This window comes from Pseudophryne corroboree, chromosome 2 (assembly GCF_028390025.1).
Source record: "Pseudophryne corroboree isolate aPseCor3 chromosome 2, aPseCor3.hap2, whole genome shotgun sequence".
NCBI lineage: Eukaryota > Metazoa > Chordata > Amphibia > Anura > Myobatrachidae > Pseudophryne > Pseudophryne corroboree.
In genome coordinates, this window is record NC_086445.1 from 887,561,080 (window position 1) to 887,581,500 (window position 20,421).

General features: G+C 44.6%; 1 protein-coding gene across 1 annotated transcript in view; it reads left to right on the top strand.

Moving 5' to 3' along the window:
- The window catches only part of PITPNM3 (PITPNM family member 3), a 1,226,694-nt gene that overhangs the window by 445,139 nt on the left and 761,134 nt on the right, over window positions 1-20,421 (top strand). Inside the window, exon 2 of the mRNA XM_063956002.1 lies at window positions 16,270-16,365. Within this exon, the coding sequence (XP_063812072.1) occupies window positions 16,270-16,365 (96 nt within the window). The remainder of the gene's footprint in view (window positions 1-16,269; window positions 16,366-20,421) is intronic.

The following is a 20,421-nucleotide window of genomic DNA, read 5'->3' on the forward strand; positions in this document are numbered from 1 at the left end:
GATTCAGGAATAATTTCCACAGTTGACATCTCAGCTTCAGTTTACAGAAATGCACAAACGGCTTTTGAATATTTACACATCAGATTCAGTTTTCATATTAGGCATTCACAAAAGTGGAATGAATAAATCTTTTATTTGTAAATTTTTTAGACTGAATATATTTTCATAACTTTTGAATCTATGAGATTTATGAGACAATTCTCTGTTTATCCATTTATACATTCCTAACAGATGTCACTTAGGCAGATTCCTGAAATAAATAAAATACAGTAAGTGCCAAAATGCTTGCTACCAGGATTCACATTCTATGGTGCGCATGCCAGTATCTGCCTGCTCTTTTTCCTGTATCAGTAATTGTTGTGTATGACTGGCTGCTAAAGTTAATTCTCTGTATTGCATGGTGCAAGATTATACCTGGATTACTCTTTCTCATCTATAGATATGTCCTCATACATCTTGCCTTAATACTTAATATGCCACATAGCGGGAAATGCCTTGTGTGTGTGAGCTGACAGGTTCTGCGCCTCAATTAGACATGTTTTAGGATATATACTTGTATTTTTATGGGTATATGAAGGTGACTTCCTCCTCTTATGTATAGATATCTCCTTTTTTGTTATTCTCTGATATCAAAGATCAAATGACATCTAAATCACCATGTTTTCTTATGGTTTTTATATGGTAGCTATCTCTAGGTTTGGAGAACATGCCTCTCCTTGTATCAGGATCGTATAATTTATATATATGTCTATATGTATGTATAATGTGCATACATGTATATATATATATTTGGTTGTTATGTTATCATATATATATCCAGCTGTCTTGTGTACTGATTTTATCTGAAACTTTCTGATTATGCATATTAGTTTTAGTTACTTTTGCCTTTATAGGCTCAATAAGGGATATGAAACACATGAAGGGGTGTCTATCCTTTCTCCTATGCTGAGATGACATGTCCTCCAGAGGGGAGAAAATTAAGCTAAGATTTTTTAGTAATGATTTTGTGTCTATTTATTGCTAAAATATTATTATTTATTTTATGTCTAATTGAGGCTCCTATGTGCTCGCATTAGGTAGTTTTTTAATGGCACCGATAGGACTATTTCTGTACACCCTTTTATCTGCAAATTTTTTTTTTATCTCACACTAGTCTTATATAGAATAACGACTTGTGGATACGAGTATAATGACTGCAGGTGTGATAAATAAAGCCGCTGCCACACACCCTGTAACCTCTATGCGGCTCATAGCCAGAGAGAGGCTTGATACGCTAAAGAAAACCAGAACGGCGGGGTGACGTCATCGCGGTATTTAGCCGCGAGGTTTAAATAGAGCAAAAGGAGCAGTGAGTTTATTTCTGATGAAGCCGCTGAACCCGGAGGGAGGCGGGGAAACGCGTTAAAGGACTCACGGTACTTTCATCCATACCACTGCTAGTGGACGCGCTCACCGCAAGCTGCAGCCCCTGCCGCTTCATATCTACATACGGACTTTATCCTCCAGAGATGACTGCTCTTTAAGGTTAAAAGCACCAGCAGCCGGGAGCAGTCCTTTGTGAATATACTGCTGGAAGGTGCGGTGAGAATAACAATTTTGTCTGGCCAGACGATTCAAATAAATCTATTTTGTCATACTCAATATAAATGGATTTTAATTGCTGAACGGACTGTTCTATATCTTGTGGTTATTGAAATATATAACTACGGCCATCAGTGACGCTAACCAGCCCCATGAATCAGTGTGCTATATGTCACGTTGTTATAGTGACACAGTATTACTAAGTACTGAATGGATTGCCAGTGCTAAAACAGACTGATCAATACAGTGTGTCTGTTAAGTTACACATGAGAGGTGTGACTGCTACTTATTAGCTACAAGAAAAGTTGTTTAGAGTGCCATATTGTTACATTCTTTCAGTGATATAGTGACACCAATCCCTGATTGAGCCTCTATACATTCTCTTGTTTATCCAGACAGATATTTTAGGTGGGAGTGATTCTTTGTGACTGCATTAACCAAGATATAGTGTGTTTATTCACATTTAAGTGATTTTACTGAATAAGTATAGGAGAACAGACTGTGTTATATATGTTTTTTTTTAAATCTAATATGTTAGTTAGCCATTAAAATTCACCGGCCGGTGGTTATGGATTCTTGAATGCAATTTTAATTATTATTATTTTTAATGAAATAGTAATAAAAATAAATAATAAAAAATCTTTGCCCAACTTATGTGCGCTGCAATATTTTTTGTTTTTTCTATCTGGTTTTTTAAGGTTGAGTAGCCTTAATTTGCTGGCAGCACATGGGTTTGGAGTGTCTGAGCGCTTGGCTACACATCTTTATTTTCAATTGAGAACACCTGACGAACAAATACCATTGCCCGCACACCTGATACCGGAAAGAGACCGGCATAAAAGGTGACATACGGCAGAAGCTGGAGGTGAGCTGCTTCTCCTTGAGAACAAGCCCTCCCGGTGAAACGTACGTTTAGGAGCATCCCGGAGGTCACGCTACCTGCGCATGGCGGACTGCCCGACACATAGGTCTACTATGACATCTAATGGTACCATTTACTAGTGGCTGCTTTACTTTTACAGCTGCCCCCATTCTCCACAAGCAGCCATATGACTGGAGAGATATACACTGCTTGGAGCCTTATAAATTTTTACGAACTGGCAGATTCAGGGTTACCCCTTTCTTATACCCCTTTCACATCGCACTAAAAACCCGGTATCGACACGGCATATTGCCGTGTCGAAACGGGTCAGTGTGCGATGTGAAAGGTCCTTTTCAGAATTAGCGGGTCGTCTGACCCGGTAATTCAACCCGGTAAAAAAGAAGGGTTATTACCGGGTTGATTACCGGGTCAGGCGCAGTGTGAATGGGAGCCGTTCCGATGCGACACGGCTCCCATTCACAGCATAGGCATGAGCTCATCTCCTGGCGCCGCCTCCACCCCCGCTGCTGCTGCGCCCTCCGTTGCTATGGCAACCGACCCAGTATATTGCCGGGTCGGAAAGCCAGCAACGGAGCGCAAATGCCGGATCCCACCCGATAAGTACACGTTTCTCTTACCGGGTAGGATCCGGCATTTGCGATCTGAATGCAGCATTAGAATATCCAATTTTCACTAATTTCAATATCAATAACTCTTGATTGTATATCGTATACTATTTGCAGCTCACTAACATTATTTTTTTCTGTGTTTTTTTTCATGCTTTAACACCTGGGGTCAACAGTGTAGCAGCAGTATTACTTTCAGCAGAGCTCTTTGACACACTGTTGCCACTATAGTGGAGCCTAATCTCCAAGCCATTTTTTTCTATTTTTTCCATTTATTTCTGTATCTATATTGTGGAACTATTTCTCCTTTGATTACACGGCTCCAAAATTACAACTATAAGTGTTCTCCTTTTCATTCATTTACTTATTCAGGTTTGGACAATGGTGGTCAATCCGAGTTGGTCGCTTGTTGACGATTTTCGCTATGCTGCGATTTGTTGCTAAATGCGCATGCGCATGGTATGCAGCGCGCAGGCGCTTAGTTAGTTAACTAAAAACGTAGCAGTTTTGTTGTTCTTGCGGCGCTTTTCAGTCGCACTGCTGATCGGTGAGTGATTGACAGGAAAGGGGCATTTCTGGGTGGTAACTGAGCGTTTTCCGTGAGTGTGCTAAAAAACGCAGGTGTGTCAGGCAAAAACGCAGGAGTATCTGGAGAAACGGGGGAGTGGCTGGCCGAACACAGGGCATGTTTGTGACGTCAAACCTGGAACTAAACGGACTGAGGTGATCGCAATCTAGGAGTAGGTCTGGAGCTACTCTGAAACTGCTTGAAAATCTTTAGTAGCAGTTCTGCTAATCTTTCGTTCGCAATTCTGCTAATCTAAGAGACACTCCCAGAGGGCGGCGGCCTAGCGTTTGCAATGCTGCTAAAAGCAGCTAGCGAGCGAACAACTCGGAATGAGGGCCAATAGGTGAGCATTAGTAGTTTCCTCATTTGGATGCGCTAACTACACTGTTATCATCCAAAGGCAGAAACGAAGTTACGCATCCCCTATCCAAACCCTCTGCCTTTCCATTGGCTGGTGTCGATTAGTTTCTCTCACCCAGTATTCAATGCCTTAGGCAGATACAGGGCAGCAGAATCCAAAAAAACACACCCTAAAAGCCATGCCTTAGCCTCTATTAAAGGTATACATACACTACTATATATAGTGGAATATATTTGACCTATTTCACGAAGAATTGTAATACTTCTCTGGCAGAATTAAGGTCTTCAACACTTGTTGCTCAGGAGATTGATCTTTGTCTCTTATTAGCTTGCAGTAGTAATAGAGATTCACTACGCATTGTTACATTTTTTTTAATTAGTATTCAACTATTACTGCAGCGCTCAGAGACATTTGTGAGGTATAGTGGAAATTAATTAATAACCTTGGCAATACAATCTAAATTATAATCTATAGTGCTTCACTCATATTCTTTCAGGGCTGGCCAAGGGAGCGCAAGTAGTTTTCACATTGGATGCGCTGATCATATGCATCATCATCCGAAAGTGGGAACGAAGTCGCGTTCCCCCAACCAAACCCCTCTTGCTTTTTCAATGGCTGGTGTTTATTAGGATCGCTTACCCTGTATTCGATGCCCCAGGCAGATACAGGGCAGCAGAATCCATAAACTACCATAGCAGCCATGCCTATCTTCCTTCCTTATAAAGGAGTACCTACATTCTGCAGACATATAGTCTTTGATATATGAAAAATGTATCGGTTATTGACCAGCAATTACAGTAACTGTGTGTCATTTTTAATATATGTTATGTGTTTATTGTTTATCCATATTTCGTGTTTTAACCCACCTAGGGTTCTGTCATTATAAGGAACCTTATTAGAAATGAATTAATAAAAGTTACGTTTTATTATCTATAAGTTTTTCTGTGACGTTCATTATATCCTAGTTTATATGAGCAGGTATAAAAGAGTTGCTCCTTTATAGAGTCTTTTCCCGTTCTCCCACAGGTTTTTCTTCACAATTATGCTTGTTACCAGGATTCACATTCTATGGTGCGCATTCCAGTATCTGCCTGCGCTTTTTCCTTTATCATTAATTGTTGTGTATGACTGGCTGCTAAAGTTAATTCTCTGTATTGTATGGTGCAAGATTATACCTGGATTACTGTTTCTCATCTACAGATATGTCCTCATACATCTTGCCTTAATACGTAATACGCCACATAGAGGGAGATGCCTTGTGTGAGTGAGCTGACAGGTTCTGCGCAACTGCGCTGGGGGTGCGGAATCTGAACTGAGAAGGAACCTTTTACTGGGGCTCATGACAATTCTGCTGCTCTTTTTCTGGGTTTGCATCTCAGCTGACCCATACTGCTGAGCTAGATGCAGAAAGAAGTGCCTGACCTTAAAAGAGCAGGCAGATACTGGAATGCACGCCATAGAATGTGACAGATTAGCATAGGGTTCCCTGTAATCACCTAGAATGTAGGAGCACTCAACCTGTTTCTGTTAGTTTCCCCAATAGATAGCCACCAATTTAGAAAAAAATATATATTCCATTATGTGTGGGGATTTTTATTAAAACATAATAAACAAGATTTGGGTTTAAAACAATATTTACGTGTAATTCAGATGGTAAATAATCAAGTAGTCCAGAAAATATGTGTGGCCACTCTTTCATATAGTGTAGTTGATTTACCAAGAATATCCTCAGCACTATGGGAAGGGGGCATAATGAGAGGTCCTACATGCGGGGACTTGGAGTTCCAGACAGAAAGAAGAAAAATTTCAGGTGCACACCCTAAGCACCAAGCACTGCTCATAACAATAATAATAGTAAACTCTACAATTACAGTATAGAGCAAAAATGAGGTGTTTGGCATAATATTCGGCTAAAAATATATGGGCCCATCCATCACGTCCAGATAACCTCATCATCAGGTGGGTCCCTAACATTAACATACAAGTCCAGGGCACCCCAAGGTACCACACTAGTGAGAAGTTAAAGTTTTAGTAAGTGTTAATAAGAAGCATAAGCTACAATATGTGTTAAGAGTGTTACATAGGTGAGAGTCGGTTCATTGCTGGACACAAACTCAGGGTATTTTTCATGATAAATACCCTGAGATTTGCGGTAAGTGGATTCACAGGGACAAAGCTTTCTCATGCAGAGGCATGCAATAATTGATACATCCTTGCAAAGTATTCAATTATCAAAGTGCGGATTGGGGCTTGTTTATCACACTCCATCTGCAGCTAAGATGTGGATTGTGGTAAATATGCCCCAATATCTATTATAGTTATGTCCTCACACCGTGCCCTTTTTTGTGTCCCGCTTAGGGCACGTGATCATTCTAAATGAGATTAGTGTTGCCTTAAAACAAATTGCCGCTTTAAATTTAGCGGCTGTATCACCAAAATCACATCAGTTCCATTACATTGGAAACTATTAGGGGTTACAGCTGTACTGATTTTCCTCTTTAATTCATTGTTGTCATACAAGTGTATTAAATGGTATTTTACAAAAATAAAACAAAAAAAAATCACTATCTATTAGGGCCTTTTACTCTTTATAACCTCATCCTCCGCGCCACTGCCATAACAAGGCGTTACTACGCCTGCCCCACTACAGTAGCGCTAATGGCTGCAGGGGGGCGTTCATGGCACCCTGCAAGCCGCATGCAGGTGCCGCGTGTCAGTGACGGTGCCACCCACAGGGCCCTGTGTTCTGTGTGGCGGCACCACTTGCAACACACCTTATTGCAGTCCTACTCAACACACATGCAAGTATGAGTGATTATGGTAATTAGGGTATTCTGCTTCTTAGAAGGTTGGGCAGCACATAAGTAGTGACCAAGGGCTGCGCACAGCAGAGATAGGTGCCACTGCTGCCTGTGACAGTTTAAGATTATTTTAGAAAGAAAGGAGAATGATTGAGGGAGGCGGAGTGATACTCTCTGGAAGTGGTAAGGTTTAATTTGCAGCCAGTATCGAGGGATATACAGTATGCATTCTTGACCAAGCTAGATGCTTCGATGAGGCGCAATAAAACTGAAAGCCCAATCTTTGCTTCCAGGTCTACTTGGTTAAAAAAAATAATAATATTAATTTCTCTGACGTCCTAGTGGATGCTGGGAACTCCGTAAGGACCATGGGGAATAGCGGCTCCGCAGGAGACTGGGCACAAAAGTAAAAGCTTTAGGACTACCTGGTGTGCACTGGCTCCTCCCCCTATGACCCTCCTTCAAGCCTCAGTTAGATTTTTGTGCCCGAACGAGAAGGGTGCACACTAGGTGGCTCTCCTGAGCTGCTTAGTGAAAAAGTTTAAGTATAGGTTTTTTATTTTCAGTGAGTCCTGCTGGCAACAGGTTCACTGCACCGAGTGACTAAGGGGAGAAGAAGCGAACTCACCTGCGTGCAGAGTGGATTGGGCTTCTTAGGCTACTGGACATTAGCTCCAGAGGGACGATCACAGGCCCAGCCATGGATGGGTCCCAGAGCCGCGCCGCCGGCCCCCTTACAGAGCCAGAAGACAGAAGAGGTCCGGGAAATCGGCGGCAGAAGACGTCCTGTCTTCAATAAGGTAGCGCACAGCACCGCAGCTGTGCGCCATTGCTCTCAGCACACTTCACACTCCGGTCACTGAGGGTGCAGGGCGCTGGGGGGGGGCGCCCTGAGACGCAATAAAAACACCTTAGATGGCGAAGAATACATCACATATAGCTCCTGGGCTATATGGATGCATTTAACCCCTGCCAGTTTTTCCTTAAAAAAGCGGGAGAAAGGCCGCCGAGAAGGGGGCGGAGCCTATCTCCTCAGCACACAAGCGCCATTTTCCCTCACAGCTCCGCTGGAAGGACGTCTCCCTGACTCTCCCCTGCAGTCCTGCACTACAGAAACAGGGTAAAACAAGAGAGGGGGGGCACTAATTTGGCAGATTAATCAATACAGCAGCTATATAAGGGAAAAACACTTATATAAGGTTATCCCTGTATATATATAGCGCTCTGGTGTGTGCTGGCAAACTCTCCCTCTGTCTCCCCAAAGGGCTAGTGGGGTCCTGTCCTCTATCAGAGCATTCCCTGTGTGTGTGCTGGGTGTCGGTACGTTGTGTCGACATGTATGAGGAGGAAAATGGTATGGAGGCGGAGCAATTGCCTGTAATAGTGATGTCACCCCCTAGGGAGTCGACACCTGACTGGATGGTCTTATGGAAGGAATTACGTGATAGCGTCAGCACTTTACAAAAGACTGTTGACGACATGAGACAGCCAGCAAATCAGTTATTACCTGTCCAGGCGTCTCAAACACCGTCAGGGGCTCTAAAGCGCCCGTTACCTCAGATGGTCGACACAGACCCAGACACGGACACTGACTCCAGTGTCGACGGTGAGGAAACAAACGTATTTTCCAGTAGGGCCACACGTTACATGATCACGGCAATGAAGGAGGTTTTGAACATTTCTGATACTACAAGTACCACAAAAAAGGGTATTATGTGGGGTGTGAAAAAACTACCCGTAGTTTTTCCTGAATCAGATGAATTAAATGAGGTGTGTGATGAAGCGTGGGTTTCCCCCGATAAAAAACTGCTAATTTCTAAAAAATTATTGGCATTATACCCTTTCCCGCCAGAGGTTAGGGCGCGTTGGGAAACACCCCCTAGGGTAGATAAGGCGCTCACACGCTTATCAAAACAAGTGGCGTTACCGTCTCCTGATACGGCCGCCCTCAAGGAGCTAGCTGATAGGAAGCTGGAAAATATCCTAAAAAGTATATACACACATACTGGTGTTATACTGCGACCAGCAATCGCCTCAGCCTGGATGTGCAGCGCTGGGGGGGCTTGGTCGGATTCCCTGACTGAAAATATTGATACCCTGGACAGGGACAGTATATTATTGACTATAGAGCATTTAAAGGATGCATTTCTATATATGCGAGATGCACAGAGGGATATTTGCACTCTGGCATCAAGAGTAAGTGCGCTGTCCATTTCTGCCAGAAGAGGGTTATGGACGCGGCAGTGGTCAGGTGATGCGGATTCCAAACGGCATATGGAAGTATTGCCGTATAAAGGGGAGGAGTTATTTGGGGTCGGTCTATCGGACCTGGTGGCCACGGCAACGGCTGGGAAATCCACCTTTTTACCCCAGGTCACCTCTCAGCAGAAAAAGACACCGTCTTTTCAGGCTCAGTCCTTTCGTCCCCATAAGGGCAAGCGGGCACAAGGCCACTCAGATCTGCCCCGGGGCAGAGGAAGGGGAAAAAGACTGCAGCAGGCAGCCTCTTCCCAGGAACAGAAGCCCTCCCCCGCTTCTGCCAAGTCCACAGCATGACCCTGGGGCCTTACAAGCGGACTCGGGTACGGTGGGGGGTCGTCTCAAGAATTTCAGCGCGCAGTGGGCTCACTCGCAAGTGGACCCCTGGATCCTGCAGGTAGTATCTCAGGGGTACAAATTGGAATTCGAGACGTCTCCCCCTCGCCGGTTCCTGAAGTCTGCTTTACCAACGTCTCCCTCCGACAGGGAGGCGGTATTGGAAGCCATTCACAAGCTGTATTCCCAGCAGGTGATAATCAAGGTACCCCTCCTACAACAGGGAAAGGGGTATTATTCCACGCTGTTTGTGGTACCGAAGCCGGACGGCTCGGTGAGACCTATTTTAAATCTGAAATCCTTGAACACTTACATAAAAAGGTTCAAATTCAAGATGGAGTCACTCAGAGCAGTGATAGCGAACCTGGAAGAAGGGGACTATATGGTGTCTCTGGACATCAAGGATGCTTACCTCCATGTCCCAATTTGCCCTTCTCACCAAGGGTACCTCAGGTTTGTGGTACAGAACTGTCACTATCAGTTTCAGACGCTGCCGTTTGGATTGTCCACGGCACCCCGGGTCTTTACCAAGGTAATGGCCGAAATGATGATTCTTCTTCGAAGAAAAGGCGTCTTAATTATCCCTTACTTGGACGATCTCCTGATAAGGGCAAGGTCCAGGGAACAGTTAGAGGTCGGAGTAGCACTATCTCAAGTAGTACTACGACAGCACGGGTGGATTCTAAATATTCCAAAATCGCAGCTGATTCCGACGACACGTCTGCTGTTCCTAGGGATGATTCTGGACACAGTCCAGAAAAAGGTGTTTCTCCCGGAGGAGAAAGCCAGGGAGTTATCCGAGCTAGTCAGGAACCTCCTAAAACCAGGCCAAGTGTCAGTGCATCAATGCACAAGGGTCCTGGGAAAAATGGTGGCATCTTACGAAGCGATTCCATTCGGCAGATTCCACGCAAGAACTTTTCAGTGGGATCTGCTGGACAAATGGTCCGGATCGCATCTTCAGATGCATCAGCGGATAACCCTGTCTCCAAGGACAAGGGTGTCTCTCCTGTGGTGGTTGCAGAGTGCTCATCTTCTAGAGGGCCGCAGATTCGGCATTCAGGACTGGGTCCTGGTGACCACGGATGCCAGCCTGAGAGGCTGGGGAGCAGTCACACAGGGAAGAAATTTCCAGGGCTTGTGGTCAAGCATGGAAACGTCATTTCACATAAATATCCTGGAACTAAGGGCCATTTACAATGCCCTAAGTCAAGCAAGGCCTCTGCTTCAGGGTCAGCCGGTGTTGATCCAGTCGGACAACATCACGGCAGTCGCCCACGTAAACAGACAGGGCGGCACAAGAAGCAGGAGGGCAATGGCAGAAGTTGCAAGGATTCTTCGCTGGGCGGAAAATCATGTGATAGCACTGTCAGCAGTGTTCATTCCGGGAGTGGACAACTGGGAAGCAGACTTCCTCAGCAGACACGACCTCCACCCGGGGGAGTGGGGACTTCACCCAGAAGTCTTCCACATGATTGTGAACCGTTGGGAAAAACCAAAGGTGGACATGATGGCGTCCCGCCTCAACAAAAAACTAGACAGATATTGCGCCAGGTCAAGGGACCCTCAGGCAATAGCTGTGGACGCTCTGGTAACACCGTGGGTGTACCAGTCAGTGTATGTGTTCCCTCCTCTGCCTCTCATACCCAAGGTACTGAGAATCATAAGAAGGAGAGGAGTAAGGACTATACTTGTGGCTCCGGATTGGCCAAGAAGGACTTGGTACCCGGAACTTCAAGAGATGCTCACGGAGGACCCGTGGCCTCTACCTCTAAGAAAGGACCTGCTCCAGCAGGGACCCTGTCTGTTCCAAGACTTACCGCGGCTGCGTTTGACGGCATGGCAGTTGAACGCCGGATCCTGAAGGAAAAAGGCATTCCGGATGAAGTCATCCCTACCCTGATCAAAGCCAGGAAGGATGTAACCGTGCAACATTATCACCGTATTTGGCGTAAATATGTTGCGTGGTGTGAGGCCAGGAAGGCCCCTACAGAGGAATTTCAACTGGGTCGTTTCCTGCATTTCCTGCAAACAGGACTGTCTATGGGCCTAAAATTAGGGTCCATTAAGGTTCAAATTTCGGCCCTGTCGATTTTCTTCCAGAAAGAACTGGCTTCAGTTCCTGAAGTTCAGACGTTTGTCAAGGGGGTACTGCATATACAGCCTCCTTTTGTGCCTCCAGTGGCACCTTGGGATCTCAATGTAGTTTTGGTGTTCCTAAAATCACATTGGTTTGAACCACTCACCACTGTGGACTTAAAATATCTCACATGGAAAGTGGTAATGCTGTTAGCCCTGGCTTCAGCCAGGCGTGTCTCAGAATTGGCGGCTTTATCCTATAAAAGCCCTTACCTAATTTTTCATACGGACAGGGCAGAATTGAGGACTCGTCCTCAATTTCTCCCTAAGGTGGTTTCAGCGTTTCACTTGAACCAGCCTATTGTGGTACCTGCGGCTACTAGGGACTTGGAGGACTCCAAGTTGCTGGACGTAGTCAGGGCCCTGAAAATATATGTTTCCAGGACGGCTGGAGTCAGAAAATCTGACTCGCTGTTTATCCTGTATGCACCCAACAAGCTGGGTGCTCCTGCTTCTAAGCAGACTATTGCTCGTTGGATTTGTAGTACAATTCAGCTTGCACATTCTGTGGCAGGCCTGCCACAGCCAAAATCTGTAAAAGCCCATTCCACAAGGAAAGTGGGCTCATCTTGGGCGGCTGCCCGAGGGGTCTCGGCTTTACAACTTTGCCGAGCAGCTACTTGGTCAGGGGCAAACACGTTTGCTAAATTCTACAAATTTGATACCCTGGCTGAGGAGGACCTGGAGTTCTCTCATTCGGTGCTGCAGAGTCATCCGCACTCTCCCGCCCGTTTGGGAGCTTTGGTATAATCCCCATGGTCCTTACGGAGTTCCCAGCATCCACTAGGACGTCAGAGAAAATAAGAATTTACTTACCGATAATTCTATTTCTCGTAGTCCGTAGTGGATGCTGGGCGCCCATCCCAAGTGCGGATTGTCTGCAATACTTGTACATAGTTATTGTTACAAAAATCGGGTTATTATTGTTGTGAGCCATCTTTTCAGAGGCTCCTCTGTTATCATGCTGTTAACTGGGTTCAGATCACAGGTTGTACGGTGTGATTGGTGTGGCTGGTATGAGTCTTACCCGGGATTCAAAATCCTTCCTTATTGTGTACGCTCGTCCGGGCACAGTATCCTAACTGAGGCTTGGAGGAGGGTCATAGGGGGAGGAGCCAGTGCACACCAGGTAGTCCTAAAGCTTTTACTTTTGTGCCCAGTCTCCTGCGGAGCCGCTATTCCCCATGGTCCTTACGGAGTTCCCAGCATCCACTACGGACTACGAGAAATAGAATTATCGGTAAGTAAATTCTTATTTTACTTGGTTAAAAAAAAAAAAATAATATTAATAACTTAATTAACATAAATACAAAAATATTGGAAAAATTGGAAAAATACGTTAAAACTATGGACATTTTTGGAAAAGGCCCTGTTGACATAATATAGAATTATTTTCATAATACTGAGATGGCAATAGCAGATTGTTAGCACTGTTATTTGTACTACCATATGCTTTGTCAGGGATTTTTCGCCATTTAATAAACAGGGAACATGGTGTTTAGCCATTCCAGTTACAGAGCCATGCACACTGACGGCACTAACTATGCTGAAGTTAATTCAATCTTGTAGTGGGGCGCCCTTGTGCTATTCCACACTCTCAGCGTATGGTACGTTCATAACTTAGCACCAGGAGGAATAAAATAAAGTGTTTAATGGAAGCTTTGGGGCGTAAAGAGGGAACACCTTGGCAGTTGGCACATCATATTGCTGGAAATAAATCACTCTACCTATCTGTCTTCTGACATTAATAAGTTAGAACTCTTTTATGTACCATTATAAAGGTATCTGACGAGTGAAATGTCTTCATGTGTCATACACTGCGTAAGCACGCTCTTTCTTCAGCTGTAATGGAACTTAATGAAGGGAGCACAAGTAAATTGCTTGATTCATGTGAAGCAAATGTGATCATCTTCGTCATGTGTCACTGCAAGATATTGTGCCTTCTGAGTGCATGTAAAGGAGTGCATTGTGTAGCAGTGTTTGCTCTCACTTATAATTCATTGTACATGAATTGAAAGGGACCATAAAGCTATGAACCATATAAAAGACTAATTTGCTAACTGAAAAGATGATCTGAATTAAGAAGACTTCCTTGTAGTTTAAATACCACAAGTATTACACATAGTAAATGTCATTTGTCTAGCTACTTCTGCTTTGCCTGTATTTTTTTACTGAAATGAAAACTAAGGGGGACTTTTACTAAGCAGTGATAAGAGCGGAGAAGTGAGCCAGTGGAGAAGTTAACCAATCAGCAGCTTTGTTTAATTCTATAGTATGCAAATTATAGATGTTACTTCAATGCTGATTGGTTGCCATGGGCAACTTCTCCACTGGCTCACTTCTTTGCTCTTACCATTGCTTAGTAAATGTCCCCCATTGTTTGAAAACAATGATTTGGAGTATACTGAGTGTGAGTCACCATGATTATGTACCTGTAACCAGGGCAGCCTTCAGAACTTGTGGGGTCCAGTACAGATGTAACTGACAGCACCATTCTTATCCTCCCCTGGCATCCGACATGTTGGACGCAGAGGTCCAGCGAGCTCTGACACCCAGAGCGAGCACATGCTATGACGCCCGTTTCTACATGACATAACCTACACTGAGTTTCAGAACACTCCAAGAAAGGGGCTTTGCACACCAATCCTGTTATACTACATTCATACACTTATCCTAAGAGCTCCTTGTCATGCAGTTACATTGGGGCCTATGTATCAAATAACATTTGCAAGATATTCCCCAAAAGCAACTATTTCAGGGGTTACTTGCAAACATTATGTATCCTTAGAAAGTACTATGGAAGGGGTTGGGTATGGGAGAAGGGCAGTCAGGATGCTGGCGGTTAGAATACCGACCCAGGCATCCCAACTAGTCTAAATCCTGACAGAAATGCCGCACTAAAGGAACCGTAATCCCAACCATCTACCCAACCCTCCCACCGCAACCTTCCTCTTCCACAGCCTAACCCTCCCTCCCCACAACCTAAACCTAACCCTCCCTTCTCGCAACCTAAACCTAACCCTCCCGCCCGCAGCCTAAACATAACCCTCCCCTGCAGCCTAATTCTAATCCTCCCCAGCATACTTACTTTCGTGATTCCGGCTGTCGGGATTCTGGCTGTTGGAATTCTGGCAGGTGTCGGGAATCCAGCGCCGGCATCCTGAACGCCAGCATGCTGACTGCATCCCCTATGGAAGGATCACTGCTCAGTGCTGTGTGCTGAGCTGGGGAGAGAGGCAGCTGCAGCGGCGGTCAGTCCTCTCTCTCCCTGCATGTGGGAGCGAACAATCGCACCCGCACCCTGCTGGATTGAACACCAGCTCCTCCCCCACATGTGGCGCCCCCCATTGGCCACGCCCCCACCTTGTACCAGAGTCTGGCAGACCTGTTGGTGCCCCAGGGCATGTATCAGTTTAGACAGTGGTAGGTCAATCTCCTGCCCCTTCCCATACAGGGCCATAGCAGGACAAAAATGTGCCCTGTGCTTACCCCGCTCTCTAAACATGTGATGTCACGGGGACCAAAAAGTAGATGGACTAAGGACACTCCAGGAGGCCCCACAGCAGCTAGCTACTAGGCAGTAGGACCCACTAGGTGGCAGGTTTCTAGGCTGCAGGGTTTATTTCCAAGCATTTTTCTTGGTTGAAATTACAATTGTGCATTATGAAAACTTTAATGATTGTCAGGCAGCGTATCAAGGCATATATGTGACGGATATTAATGTTATGAGTCAGATATTTGATACATAAATATGTAATACATAGTTTAATTGATTTTTAAATTATTAGCTATTTGATGTTTCAGGTTTCTGCTTTATTTAATCTGTGACTCTCATTATTTCATGATCACCATTAATAGGTTGTCACATGAAAATGTATAGCTAGTATTGTAGATGCCATAGACAACCCCAATATAAGCATACAGTACTGTACTTATCATTTTCAGTGTCTTAAAAACCTGTATATTATACATAGCCGGCCTATAGTAATTGCTCTCCAGGGTCTCAGTGTGTCAGGATACACACATGTAAATACAACACAGGAAGAACTAGTGACCGCCACTACGGAAAATCTGTGTGTACAGTAGCTAGTGAATAAAAATGAGAATTTGGATCATCATATTTTAATCAAAACATTTAAGCTTGCTGCCCAGCATCAAAGGCTCCTCAATTTCTACAAGTTCCTACACTAGCACATATGCTTCACAACATTACATTGCAGCTAAATTGTGCTCACCTCTCAGATACAGAGGAATTATCTGGACACTTCTAGTTGGTGGGATACATACATACTGTATATACAAACATGTAAAGTTGTCCGCATGTTTATGTCATAACATTTTGTAGACAGGGCTGTAATGAGGTTGGATGCTGGGAAATGTGAGTGAATGTGTCACCTGACATGCCAATGCCACTCTGTCCAACACCCTTGGTCATGTTTTCCGTTTTGTGATTGGTACAAGCCAGCATAGAAAATAAGGCAATTACAACACAAATGTTGCCACTGTACTGTAATGCCTCAGACACAAATCTAGCTGGTGTATGTGTAAAATGCAGCCTTCACAGAGGGGAACATGGAGGCCCATCCACCCATCTACCATGTACTGTATGGGGAACAGCAGAAAACCAGGTTGTAGCTTGTATTGAGCAGTGATTTCCTATCTGATATGTATTTCCCTTTGTTCCTCTGTTTTAGTTGGCAACACATGATAACACTTTTCTGCCTTTATTTTGCTAGGTGGAACACGGCGCTTTAGTGGGGCACAGTGGCACCTGCAGAAGATTGTGAATGAATCTGTGGACAGCTCAGATGATGAATTCTTTGATGCAAGAGGTATGTGCCTATATAGTTTCTTATAATGAATGCGTATTCTTAGGGTGTTGCACATCTTTAGGGGCCTATTTATTAATCAATTCTGCCCTTAAAAGATGCAAAACTGCAGTTTCCGCATGTTTGAGTGCAGAATTAAGAATCCCTTAAATGTACCAATACAAGAAGCAGATGTCAGAAATATCTCCTGCCTTCTATCTGCAGTTCCACATAGTTTTCAGGAAAATTATACAATCACTTTCATTACTCGTGGAGGGGGGGAGGGGATTGTTCTGGACAAAAGTAAACCCCCTCTGTGTGCTCCACTGAATGAGTCCTGCTCATTAGTCTACAGCAGTGATTCCCAATCTCAGTCCTTAACCGCTTAACTGACGATTTCCCCCCCCAAAAAAACGCTCTGAAATTGTCGGGGTTTTTTATGAGTGATTTAGGTGAAGAACATGACCCTATCCAAAATGATTTCGCGACCATCGCGGCTTTCATTTTGAAAGCTGGGACAGCCTCCAGGTGCACAGGGGGGGCTTGGGGGGGTTAATTTACACTCCCCAGCATTCCTGCCGTGCTGACTGATTAGCAGTGATCGGCAGCACAGCAATCAGTGGGGGAGAGTGCAGGGAGGCAGAGGCAGCAGCGGAGGGAAGTTTCCCTTCCCTGCCACTGCTAACACTGTTTATCTAACTGGTCGCATCCTGTGCGACCAGGTCAGATAAAGCACTTTCAGGCATGGTCGCATCTGATGCGACCATGCCAGGCAAATGGTTAAGGCACACTAACAGTCCAGGTTTTACTGATATCCCTCCTTGAACACAAATGGTACAATCAAAATAACTGAGATACTAATTAAGTCATCTGTGCTTAAAACTTGGACTGTTAGTGTGCTTTGAGGAACATGGTTGGGAACCCCTGGTCTACAGTATTAACATGACCCCAAAATTCCAGTGATACAGATTGTCCATGCTTCACGATATACCTGTATGTGTCCATCTTTCCATGGTCACACGTAATTGTATTCCCCCAAAATCTGGAATTCCCTACTAAAGTCTGGGCTGTTGGGAAGGATACATGCTGGGTTAATGAATGTGAATATTACTTTGTCACAATGTTTTTATACTGAATGTGTCACTGGGATATATAAAGATTTACTGAGGAGACAATTTATGTCTAATGCTAGTGCAAGTTGCTGGTCAGCCAATAAACCAGCACCAACTCCAATCTCTCTAATCTGAGCTTCCAGCACTGTCTTGGAATCAAGCCAAAATATTAACCTGTTAGTTGAAAATATAGATTCGAACACCTGCCCTTACCATCACTTACAGCTGCTGCATCAGCTTAGGCTACAAATTATATTTGCAGGGATTGCAATGTTCTGCTTAGGCCAAGACATTATGGGCCTAATTCAGAGTTGATCGCAGCAGCAAATTTGTTAGCTAATGGGCAAAACCATGTGCACTGTAGGTGGGACAGATATAACATGTGCAGAGAGAGTTAGATTTGTGTGGGTTATATTGTTTCTGTGCAGGGTAAATACTGTCTGCTTTATTTTTACACTGCAATTTAGATTTCAGATTGAACACACCCCACCCAAATCTAACTCTCTCTGCACATGTTATATCTGCCTCCCCTGCAGTGCTCATGGTTTTGCCCATTAACTGACAAATTTGCTGCTGCGATCAGTTCTGAATTAGACCCTATGTGCGGAAGGATTTAAAGAAAATAATATCAAATATTCTGCTACACATTTTATATATGGAATTCTATCCCTCAGAAATCTTGCTCTTTCCATTGAAGGTCTGATTGATTTTAGAACAGACTCTCATTATCTGTGGTAATAAAGACCTTAGGTAACAAAACATGCTTTACTTTAGTAAATCAAACAACAATATACCGCTTTATGTAGTCTAGTGTTAAATCCATATTTCTGATAGACATTCATATGGTAGAATGTTCTGCCTGCCAACATCCATTCCTGTCTTTATCTCCTGTTTTCCAAGCAGATAACTTTTCATATGCATCTCGTCCTTCTTCGTAAGACTTTGTATCAAATCCCAAATAACAAAAAAAGTAAAATGTAATATTTTGTTTTGTAAACATCAAATGGTTATACATTTTCACCAAGTACTGTCAGACTATAGTACTCAGCAGTCCTGTAGCGATAGTAATACCCCTTTCACATATTGCCGGGTCGACACGGGTCACTGTGCGGTGTGAAAGGGGCCTTGGAGAATTCCCGGGTTGCATACCGGTTGAATACCGGGTCAGTGGCAGTGTAAACGGGTTCCCGTGCTGATGCGACCCAGGACCCGTTTACTACATAGGGAGAGGCGAGGCGGAGATGAGCTCATCTCCCAGCTCCGCCTCTGCCCCCGCTGCCCCCGCTGCCGGCTCCTCTCCCCCACTGCTATGGCAACCGGCCTGACATATTGCCGGGCCGGGAAGCCATCGCTTAGGCTCCAATGCCGGATCCCACCCGGGAAGAACACGTTTCCAATTCCCGGGTGGGATCCGGCATTGGAGATGTGAAAGGGGCTTAAGAGATATAGGGTATATTGACCTACATTTTCTGTCTCCTCTCCGAGAGAAGCCCAGAGAGGAGACGCTGTTGGAGGCTTCGGGGGTGGGGCTGGGCTTACGCATCACTTAGCCACGCCCACTCTGCCCAGCACCGCAATTTTGGTGACTTTCTCACCATCTTGCTCACTTCACTAGGAAGCAGGTGGGATGAAGGGAGATTTGCCTACTCTTCCGTGGGTTCGGGGGACTACCCGAAAAATCGTGAGTCTCCCACAACTTCCAGAAGTTGTTTATTAAACAAATTTTGTGGGTAAGAAACATGTAAGCATCCCCTGTATGTATGACAGGGATTCTGCAGCAGTTTCCGATAGCAATAGCAGCCTCCATATGTTCCTGGGGGGGGCTGCCACAGTATATTGCAGAATATACCAAGTTTTGCCCCTGTAGCTGACGCCATTGTAAAGGCTACAGATTGCAAAATTTACTTGAAGATCCCTCCATGGTAATAGCCAATCTATAATGGGTGCAGGGTGTGCAGTGACACGGGCCCCTGGCTCCAGCAGGGGCCCACACCCTGCGCCTATGATTTTTATTTATACCTCTCCATAGTCCCTTGGAAAATGATGCTGTGACTATTTTCCTGGCAAACTTGCTCATGCGCAGTAGACTTTGGCACAGTGCCAGGGTCTACTTGCTGTGCCAACCGCTAAGAAGAGGGGCCCGATAGTAGTCCATATTTATTTTTTCATACATGTCACACCCGAAGAGACCAGGTGTTACCGCATAAAGCGACTAAACCCATCTATAGTGGAGGCAGCGAGCAGAAATCAAGCTACCATGTCCTTGGTCAGAAGCAAATTGCCTCTTTTAGCTTTCAAAGAATAATGTTCATAGATTTAGGGATATTCTAGTAATCTGGTACTGTTTCCACATAATACATCTTTTACATGCTTCTCCACTTGGATTGATATTGTCTCCATATGAAGTTTTGGCAAATACAGATGTGTCCTCATACATCTTGCCTCAACACCCCATGCAGCAGGGGCCCTATGCCTGGCGGGAGTCAGCCAGCAGCTTCTGGGCAGCTCTGCTAACGTAGAGTGTCTTTTTTGACCCAAAATGCGTCTTATTGGCATCGCTATGTGACTAGGATGCACAAGTAGCTTATGTTGATAAAAATGATATGCAGCATGCCGATATACTTTGTGCGACTGTAGCTGTATCTGCATTTGAAATGCTATGTTACAGTGATTTCCAGAAATGCACTGTAACATACATTTTGTATGCAGATACAGCCGCACTCACACACAGTATATAGGCATGCTGGATATCATTTTAATCAGCATAAGCTTGTGCATCCTATTTGCATAGCAATGCCAATAAAACGCATTTAAATGAAAAAAGTTGCACATAAAGATGCTCGGCGCTACCGAGTCATGCCCCGGAATGGCGTAACTAGAAGTGCTGTTTAACATTACTGCAGCAAGGACGTAGGAGGACATGTGATACCCGGGCAAATAAAGGACAATGTTATTGGGTGAGTAGATG